This window comes from Mirounga leonina, unplaced genomic scaffold (genome assembly GCF_011800145.1).
Source record: "Mirounga leonina isolate KUSES-001 unplaced genomic scaffold, KU_Mleo_1.0 Mir_165, whole genome shotgun sequence".
Classification (NCBI taxonomy): domain Eukaryota; kingdom Metazoa; phylum Chordata; class Mammalia; order Carnivora; family Phocidae; genus Mirounga; species Mirounga leonina.
In genome coordinates, this window is record NW_023270415.1 from 82,107,282 (window position 1) to 82,117,692 (window position 10,411).

General features: G+C 50.3%; 1 protein-coding gene across 1 annotated transcript in view; it reads left to right on the top strand.

Annotated features, from left to right (window-relative positions):
* The window catches only part of MROH1 (maestro heat like repeat family member 1), a 68,550-nt gene that overhangs the window by 32,205 nt on the left and 25,934 nt on the right, over positions 1-10,411 (top strand). The window contains exon 14 of the mRNA XM_035012286.1: positions 8,428-8,501. Within this exon, the coding sequence (XP_034868177.1) occupies positions 8,428-8,501 (74 nt within the window). The remainder of the gene's footprint in view (positions 1-8,427; positions 8,502-10,411) is intronic.

The window sequence follows — 10,411 nt, forward strand, 5'->3', positions numbered from 1 at the left end:
TTGGTTCGTTCTCTGTTAACACACATGCACATGTGTATGTAAGGAAGTAGACTTTCTATTTTTTAATTTCTTATGTTTTATATTCAGTTTATTTAAACAGAAAAAACCCAGTTCACCCATTTTTCCCACCCTTCACCCTCCACCTCTGGCAATCACCAATCTGTTCTCTGTGAGCTCAGTTTTATAGATATAGATAGGTGATATTTTTTTTTTAGATTCCGTATGTAAAAGAGATCACACTGTATTTGTCCTGCCATCTGAGTCTTGATCAGTCTTTTTTTTTTACTTGAATGTTCTATCAATTTTATTTTTTTTATTTAAATTTAATTAATTAACATATAGCATAGTATTGGTTTCGGGGTAGAGTTCAGTGATTCATCAGTTGCATATAATACCCAGTGCTCATTACATCACATGCCCTCCTTCATGCCCATCACCCAGTTACCCCCCCCAACTCTAGCAACCCTCAGTTTGTTTCCTGAGATTGAGTCTCTTATGGTTTGTCTCCCCCTCTGATTTCATCTTATTTTATTTTCCCTCCCTTCCCCTATGATCCTGTTTTGTTTCTTAATTTTCACATCAGTGAAATCATATGATAATTGTCTTTCTCCAATTGACTTATTTCGCTTAGCATAATACCCTCCAGTTCCATCCATGTCAATGTAAATGGTAAGTATTCATCCTTTCTGATGGCTGCATAATATTCCATTGTATATATGGACCACATCTTCTTTATCCATTCATCTGTCGATGGACATCTTGGCTCTTTCCACAGTTTGGCTATTGTGGACATTGCTGCTATAAACATTGGGGTGCATGTACCCTTTCGGATCCCTACTTTTGTATCTTTGGGGTAAATACCCAGTAGTGCAATTGCTGGGTCGTAGGGTAGCTCTATTTTCAACTTTTTGAGGAGCCTCCACACTGTTTTCCAGAGTGGCTGCACCAGCTTGCATTCCCACCAACAGTGCAGGAGGGTTCCCCTTTCTCCGCATCCCCGCCAACATCTGTCGTTTCCTGACTTGTTAATTTTAGCCATTCTCACTGGTGTGAGGTGGTATCTCATTGAGGTTTTGATTTGGATTTCCCTGATGCCGAGCGATGTTGAGCACTTTTTCATGGGTCTGTTGGCCATTTGGATGTCTTCTTTGGAAAAATGTCTGTCCATGTCTTCTGCCCATTTCTTGGTTGCATCATTTGTTCTTTGGGTGTTGAGTTTAAGAAGTTCTTTATAGATTTTGGATACTAGCCCTTTATCTGATATGTCATTTGCGAATATCTACTCCCATTCTGTCGGTTGTCTTTTGGTTTTGTTGACTATTTCTTTTGCTGTGCAAAAGCTTTTTATCTTGATGAAGTCCCAATAGTTCATTTTTGCCCTTGCTTCCTTTGCCTTTGGTGATGTTTCTAGGAAGAAGTTGCTGCGGCTGAAGTCGAAGAGGTTGCTGCCTGTGTTCCGCTTTAGGATTTGGATGGACTCCTGTCTCACATTTAGGTCTTTCAACCATTTGGAGTCTTATTTTTGTGTGTGGTGTAAGGAAATGGTCCAGTTTCATTCTTCTGCATGTGGCTGTCCAGTTTTCCCAACACCATTTGTTGAAGAGACTGTCTTTTTTCCATTGGATAGTCTTTCCGCTTTGTTGAAGATTAGTTGACCATAGAGTTGAGTGTCCATTTCTGGGCTCTCGAGTCTGTTCCATTGATCCATGTGCCTGTTTTTGTGCCAGTACCAGGCTGTCTTGATGATGACAACTTTGTAATAGAGCTGGAAGTGCGGAATTGTGATGCCACCAGCTTTGCTTTTCTTTTTCAATATTCCTCTGGCTATGCGGGGTCTTTTCTGGTTCCATACAAATTTTAGGATTATTTGTTCCATTTCTTTGAAAAAAGTGGATGGTATTTTGATGGGGATTGCATTGAATGTGTAGATTGCTTTAGGTAGCATAGACATTTTCACAATATTTTTCTTCCAATCCATGAGCATGGAACGTTTTTCCATTTCCTTGTGTCTTCCTCAGTTTCTTTCATTAGCGTTCAATAGTTTTCAGAGTACAGATCCTTTACCTCTTTGGTTAGATTTATTCCTATTATTTTATGGTTTTCAGTGCAATTGTAAATGGGATCAATTCTTTAATTTCTCTTTCTACAGTTACATTGTTAGTGTATAGAAATGCCACTGATTTCTGTGCGTTGATTTTATATCCTGCCGCTCTACTGAATTCCTGCATGAGTTCTAGCAATTTTGGGGTGGAGTCTTTTGAGTTTTCTACATAGAGTATCATATCATCTGCAAACAGTGAGAGTTTGACTTCTTTGCCAATTCGGATGCCTTTTATTTAATAATTTTCGTTGTCTGATTGCTGAGGCTGGGACTTCTAGTACTATGTTGAACAACAGTGGTGACAGTGGACATCCCTGCCATGTTCCTGACCTTAGGGGAAAGGCTCTCAGTTTTTCCCCATTGAGAATGATATTCGCTGTGGGTTTTTCATAGATGGCTTTTATGATATTGAGGTATGTACCCTCTATCCCTATACCCTGAAGAGTTTTGATCAAGAAAGGATGCTGGGGCGCCTGGGTGGCTCAGTCATTAAGCGTCTGCCTTCGGCTCAGGTCCTGGGATCGAGCCCCACATCGGGCTCCCTGCTCGGCGGGAAGCCTGCTTCTCCCTCTCCCACTCCCCCTGCTTGTCTCGCTATGTCTCTCTCTGTCAAATAAATAAAATCTTTAAAAAAAAAAAAAAGGATGTTGTACTTTGTCAAGGAATTAGACTTTCTCTTACCAAATGACATAATTCAAAAACATGCTTTTTCCCTATCTAGTACACCTTAGAAAATTAATAGTGTCATCATGCATTATTATTATTTTTAAAGATTTTATTTATTTGTCAGAGAGAGAGAGAGAGAGAGCACAAGCAGGGGGAGCGGCAGAGGCAGAGGGAAAAGGGAGAAGCAGGCTCCCCACTGAGCAAGGAGCCCGATGCGGAACTCGATCCCAGGACCCCGGGATCATGACCTGAGCCGCATTATTATTATTTTAAAGTATAACACCCACGTGTTTGTAAGAGTAAACACGTGTTTACTCTTCAGCATAACGACTCCCTGCATATGCCTGTGAGGATTCGGCTCTGGCCTGGAGCCCCTACCGGATTTCTGGCTTGTGGTGTAGATAGGACCTGAGTGTGTGAATTACTTTGTAACTGGCTTCTTTCCCTCAATATTCTGTGTGTGAAATTTATTTGTGTAGTGCAGCTCAGTCACTTCCTTTCTGTGAAGCATCCCAGTGAATTAAGCTGTAGTCCCTCTCTCCCTATGTTTTCTGTTGGGACGCACCATGCTACCAGGAACACTTTTCCCATGTATGTTCAGTTGATCGTATGCCTAGGGGTAGAGTTTCGGGTCATAACGTGTGTGTATGTTCAACTTCAGTTGGTAAAACCATTCTGTTGTACAAAGTTCGTACCCCACGCCTTATTATCACAACGCCTTATTATCTACAAGCAGCATGTGAGCAACATTGCTTCGTGCCCTTGCCAACACCTGCAGTCTTTAACTTCAGCCATTTTGGTAGATGTGTGTCGTATCCCATTCTGTTTTTTGGGTTTTTTTAAAGATTTATTTATTTTAGAGTGCACACACAAGCAGGGGGAGGGGCAGCGGGAGCAGGAGAGAGAGAATCCCAAGCAGAGTCTGCACTGTGCACGGAGTCTGACACGGGGCTCCATCCCACGACCCTGAGATCACGACCTGAGCTGAAACCAAGAGTCAGATGCTTAACCGACTGAGCCACCCACGTGCCCCTCATTCTAGTTTTTATTTATTTATTTATTTTTAAGATTTTATTTATTTACTCGACAGAGAGAGACACAGGGAGAGGGGGAACACAAGCAGGGGGGAGTGGGAGAGGGAGGAGCAGGCTCCCCGCGGAGCAGGGAGCCCGACGCGGGGCTCGATCCCAGGACCCTGGGATCATGACCTGAGCCGAAGGCAGACGCCCAACGACTGAGCCACCCAGGCGCCCCTCATAATGGTTTTTATAAAATTAGAGCACATATTTAGTTTGACTTACAGTGAGAAATCCAGTAATAGCTTGTTGATCTATCAGAAGTCCATAAAACATGTTTTTTCCTCAATGGCAACCAGATTTTGTTCTTTTTCTCTTCACTTTTATTGAGACATTCTTGACATATAACATTGTGTAGCATTAGGGTGAAGGACTGGTGGGTGATGCAGCCTCTCCCTGGAGGGACGGCTTAGACCAGGGCCCCTCTCCCCACTGCAGTCCTCACTGACCAGAGGAGCTGCTGTGTCCCCAGGGCTGGCTGTGTCTGCAGCCCTGTTCATGCCCTGGGCGCCCGCAGGAAGGCTCCGTTGCTGTCTATTTTGTAGGTGAGGGTAATAAGGCGCAGTTCAGGAATGGCCGCCTGCCTTGCGTTAGCATGAGTGGTGGATCTGGGATGCACACCCAGCTTCGGGGGAGCCAGGGCCCTGCTCTTTTTAGAAGTCCTCAAATTTTGAATTAAAATATTAGGATGAAGAAGTTGGGGCCAGGACGCCTGGGTGGCTCAGTTGTTAGGCGTCTGCCTTCGGCTCAGGTCATGATCCCAGGGTCCTGGGATCGAGCCCCCCATCGGGCTCCCTGCTCAGTGAGGAGCCTCCTTTTCTCTCTGCCTCTCTCCCCTGCTAATGCTGTCTCTCTCTCTCACAGAAAGAAGAAAGAAAGAAAGAAAGAAAAGACAGAAGTTGGGGCCATAGTTGGATTCTTTGGTACCGTGATCCAGGAAGCCTTTCTTGTGTGGGGGGGGCATTGCCATGCTCACCAGGTTGGCCGCACAGCAAGCTCTGTCCTCGAGCATTGGGCCTTGTCACTGAAAACTCTGATGACCATCTATCTGAGTTTCTTTAGAAGTGATTTGGTCTGTTTGCCTGGGTGCCTAAAGGATGTTAATTTTTTTTTTTATAAATCCAGAATTTTTTTTTTTTTAAAGATTTTATTTATTTATTTGACAGAGAGAGACACAGCGAGAGAGGGAACACAAGCAGGGGGAGTGGGAGAGGGAGAAGCAGGCTTCCCGCTGAGCAGGGAGCCCGATGCGGGGCTCGATCCCAGGATCCTGGGATCATGACCTGAGCCGAAGGCAGACGCTTAACGACTGAGCCACCCAGGTGCCCCTAAATCCAGAAATTTTATTGACTGTGTTGGCTGTTCTGGGGATGATATTTTTCCCAGATCTGTCAAGTGCCTTTTCAGTATGTAGTTTCAAATCTTATTTTACCTCAGGATTTTTATTTTTATTTATTTTTAAAGATTTTATTTATTTGTCAGAGAGAGAGAGGGAGAGAGCGTGCACAGCAGGGGGAGCAGCAGGCAGAGGGAGGGAGAGGCAGGCTTCCCACTGATCCCAGGACTCTGGGATCATGACCTGAGCCCAAGGCAGATGCTTAACGACTGAGCCCCCCAGGCGCTCTTCTGCCGTGGTCTTGGCTGCATCGGTGATCAGTGTCTGGGGCAGACTCAGTGCTGCTTTGACTGCGGTGATTTCTTTGACGGGAACACCTTGATAAAGAGATGCTTCCCTCCTGTACTGTGTGCCCAACCGGAGCTCATGGTTCCTGTAAAGAAGGCAGGATTGATCATTGAGTCTTTTGCTCTTTTTGTCAGTTTTCAAGAAAATAGATTTGTTCCCTATTATCCTCTAAATGTAACTTTCCTTTTTTTTTTTTTTTTTTTTTTAATTTTAAAGGCTCATATGGATGAGTAAGTTCTGTTATATTTGCTTTTAAAAGATGTTATTTGGGGAGGGGTGGGGAAATAAAAGGCATTATTTTATGTCACATCTCAAAAAAAAAAGAATCCTAAGTGCTCATGGATTGTAATATTTAATGGGTTACAGTCATTGCCATTATCGAAGCTCAAATTGTATCATTTTTGGGCTGTGGGAGCCTCTTCAAGGTCTGAGTCCTTTGGCCTGGCCACTGTGGTCTTTGGCAGCTGGTGCTCTGGGCTCTTAGATAGTTCTTGCCCCCAACCTGGAATCAGCCATTTCTCCAAAAAGCCCTGTTTCCTTAGTGAGAAACTGTCCTTAAAGACCGTAGTGTGGTGCTAGGGGTGCTTGTTACGTGTTGGTGGTCACCAGGCCTCTCAGGAGAGCGAGCTAGGAAATGCTGCACTAGACGGAGGGGCGAGTGCGGGGGGTTCACGCTGACATTGCCGACTGAACACACAGGCCTTGACTTTTACTCTTTTCTCTGGTTTGGTTTTCTTTAAAGTCCAGTAATTTTACTAGAATGTCCTGGTGTTGGTCATTGTGGGTCAACACCGTAGGGAGAGCAGGGAGTCTCATCTTCGCTGTGCCCCTCCCCACCTGTTGCTGCCCCGACAGCCCCGCTCCCACCGCAGCGGGCTCTCAGCTCAGCCGCTGCAGGCGCCCCGGCTGGGGAGGCTCCTCCCCCTGCACCCCTCCTGGCCGTCCCTTCTCGGCCTTAGGCTTTTAGCTCAGATGTGCCTCATTCAGAAGAGCCCCTGGACCCTGACTCCCACTCCAGACTGGGTCCCCCATTGGTGGTCTGCTTCTCCACCTCTTGTCTGCACCTTTCATGACATTCGTACAGTGTGTGATGGTCTGATCATCTGCTTGTTCTGTCTCCACTTGGGGACGGGCCATGCTTGCCTTGCTCTGTGCTGCGCCCTCAGCACGTCGTAAGGGCCTGGCTCACGGCTGGCCTTCACAGAAACCCCAGGAGCCAGTCGAAGCTGCAGGCAGTGGCACCGTGAGTCGAGTGCTGTCTCCCGTGTGGCAGGAAGACGGGGACTGGATTGACGTCTGTCCTCGGCCCGTGCCCTCACATCCCTGGGCCCTCGTGTCCCCTCGTCCCTTTTCCTGGTGGACCTGCTCACTGCTTGCGTCAGTTTTTCTGTTGGGTTGTTTGCATTCTTTGCTCTTTGTAACCGTTTCTTGGGAAACAGAAATACGAACGAAAGCTCACAGAGCACCGTGTGGTCGGCGGCGTCTGTCAGCGCTGCTTCTTCGCCCAGTAGGTTGTCTTCAGTGTCCTTTGGCTCACTTTTGTGCTGTGACCAGCCCACAGCCTGGACCGCACCCCTCACTCCATGTTGCCGTCCTGCACGGGTTGTCCTGGGCGTGGGTGCACTTGTGTGGACCCTCAGCTTTCCCAGCGCTGCCCAGCCGTCTGCGCAGCGTGCCCGGGTCTCCAGCGCCTCTGAGGGTTTCCGCTGCTCTGCAGCCTTACTTTCACGCGGCTTTGCCCCGTCTTTGCCTTTGCCGATTGGGCAGCTGTCCCTGCACCTCCTTGGCCAGCAGGTGGCGGAGTCCAGCGGCCTTGCCTTCCTGTTGGCAGTGGGGGCTCGGTCAGGTCTCTTGTCCAGTTTTCTATCGATCTTTGTCTTCCTTATCAACTTGCTGGGATTCCCTTGTGCATTGAGACATGAGTCTTCTGGTTGTGTGTTGTATTTCTCTTGTCCACCTTGGTGGCCACTTTCCTGGCCTCCTCATGCACTCCTGAGTCTCGGCAGAATCCTTTGCCACCTTCTTGTGGCTCCTGCTCTGCTTTCCTACTGGGTGTTCATGAAGGGCCTTTGCAGCATCTTATCAGAGGGGCAGTTTGTCTCACAGTTGGGTCTAGAATCATGTTTTCTTGGCTTGCACATCTCCTGTTGTGGCCAGGAGCCCACACTGGCTTTCTCACGGCCGCCACGGGGCAGAGCGTGGGCGTGACCGACAGGCTACGGCTGTCAGAATGACCCCGTCCCATGTGGAATAAAAGTGCCATCCCTGGGGCGCCTGGTGGGCTCAGTGAGTGGAGCATGCGGCTCTTGATCGCAGGGTTGTGGGTTCGAGCCCCACGTTGGCTGTAGAGGGGACTTAAAAATAAAATCTTTAAAAATATAAAGTGCTCTCCCCCCGTGTGCCTCAAAGGGTCCCTGTGCCATGGGCACTCTTGTCTCTGTCCTCATTCCTGTTGGTCTCAGGGCCACTTCCTGACAGCCGCTCTCGGTCCCTGCTTACCTGTCAGGAGACAAAGGCTGACCCTGCTGGTTCTCGGGTGGGAGGGGTCCTTAGTCCAGCAGCATCAGCACAGCCGGGAATGTGTGGAAAGCGCCCATGTAGACCTGCTAACAGGCCTGCCGGGACGGGGGTGCTGTTGGGGGCCCCACAAACCCGGCTCTGCCTGACTCAGGACACTCCCTTACCTGCTGCCTTAAATTACCTATCATCCAGCTTCTTATTGGGCAAAATAATGTTATTTGGGGAAAAGGTCATTTGTTCCCAGGAGAAAAGTAGGTGGGCCTTGCCTAAGTGCCGTCCTCTCCCCCTGCTGCAGGCCAGGCTGTGGCCAGACCCTGGCGATGGCGCGTTGGGCCTCGTGTCATGGTGGGGAGACTGAACCATCTGTTCGTTTCTTGCAGCTTCTCAGATGGAAGTTAAGAAGCCCTTTATTCTGTCCTCCATGAGGCTTCCTCTCCTGGACACCAACAGCAAGGTAGATGGTGGGGTCAGCGCGAGCTCTGCTGGGAGCAGCCACAGGAGGCATGACCGGGTTGGGGCCGGAGGTCCTCCCTGACTCAGCCAGACCTGGACATCAGAGGGAGGGTGCAGGTGTGGGTGCTGCTGAGCTGTCAGCCAGGACGCCCACATCCTACTCCTTATACAGTTAACCGCGTATGAAGTGAGACAGGGGTCCCCGAGACCCCGTCGGGTCCGCTGATTTGCTCCGAGGGCTCCCAGAACTCACGAGAGCTGTCATGCTCACAGTTACGGTTTATCACAGGGAGAGGACCCAGACTGCCATCAGCCAGGGGAACGGGTGCCCAGAGCAGGGCCCAGGAGGGTCCCTACTGCCCTCTCCCCGTGGAGTCGCGGGCCCCGAAGTGACAGCACATACGAGTGTTGCCAGCCGGGGAAGCCCCCAGCCTCGGTGTCCAAGGTCTTTATCTGGTTCCTGTCACGCAGACCTGGTCGGCTGCCCGCATGGCTGACCTCAGTCTCCAGCCCCTCGGGAGGCCGAGCTGATACCGTGTGGCCCAGAGCCTCAGGGGAACAAGGACACTGGACTCAGGACGTCCCCGGGCTCAGTGGTGACCTCCCAGCAGCCGAGGACAGGGTTGATCCTTACTGACCCTTACTGGGGCCCCATAGGCAGGCAGGCCTGCTTACTCACAGGTCGCAGGGGTGCCCCTGCCCGTCCCTGGGGGCTGCTCCAGACTTTGCACTCATCCCAGGGAGCCTGCTTTTTGGGACCTTCTGCGAGAGTTTTGAAACTACTGAAATGGATCCCAAACCACTGAGGCCACGTCTGTTGCAAGGCCCCCATGCACAGCCCCCAGAATCTCCCTTTTGGTGCTGTGGCTCAGGAACACCCCTGAAAGGGCTCCCACCATGTGCCATGGACAATGTCAGTGGCCAGGCGCACTCAGCCTGATCATCCATTATGCGACCTCATTGCTCGCCCCCCAGATCTACCCCTTCCCACAGTCATTCGGGTCATGTGTGTGATGGGGGATGGCATGGAGCTGTGAGTGGCCAAGGAGGCTGGGACAGTGATATTAGACCTGAGGAGAGAGACCTTATAAGGAAGGATCCCAGGGTGGGGGGGCATTGGGCTGGTGTCTGTGCCCGTGGACTCGTGGGCTCGGGGAGAAGCGGGAGGGCCTGGGGGAGGCACTAGCTCTGGGGGTGGGGGTTTTCAGCCAAAGTGACCTGTCTGAACCTTTGAGCCACCAGGCGGGGCCATTGAGTGGGGCTGGACAGCAGGCTCAGCTCCCAGGAATGTTGGGGCAACAGCGGCTGATTCAGGGCCCTTGCACTGAAGGGGGAGGTGGAGCCGGGATGATGGCACGTGAGAGGTGCCAACCCTGAGGAGAGCTCAGTGTGGGACAAGCACAGGTCAGAGGGGACAGCACGTTGGGAGCCAGAGGAGCAACAAGTCTCGCGCCCAGGGAAGGAGGGAGGTATGGGGGACAGGAGGAAAAGGGGCCTTCCACTGAGGCCCTGAGCACATCCACAGGCTGGCGAGGTGGCCACACATGCAGCCAAGGGGCTGTGAAGAAGTGGGGGTGGGTGCAGGCACAGGTAAAGATACAGGTGTAGATGGGGCGCAGGTGGAGGTACACACAGCTGCAGGCACAGGTGCAGATACAGGTGTAGATGGGGTGTGGGTGTAGGTACACAAAGGTGCAGGCACAGTTGCAGATACAGGTGTAGATGGGGTGTGGGTGGAGGTACACACAGGTGCAGGCACAGGTGTAGATGGGGCGCGGGTAGAGGTACACACAGCTGGAGGCACAGGTGCAGATACAGGTGTAGATGGGGTGCGGGTGGAGGTACACAGAGGTGCAGGCACAGGTGCAGATACAGGTGTAGATGGGGCACGGGTGGAGGTACACACAGGTG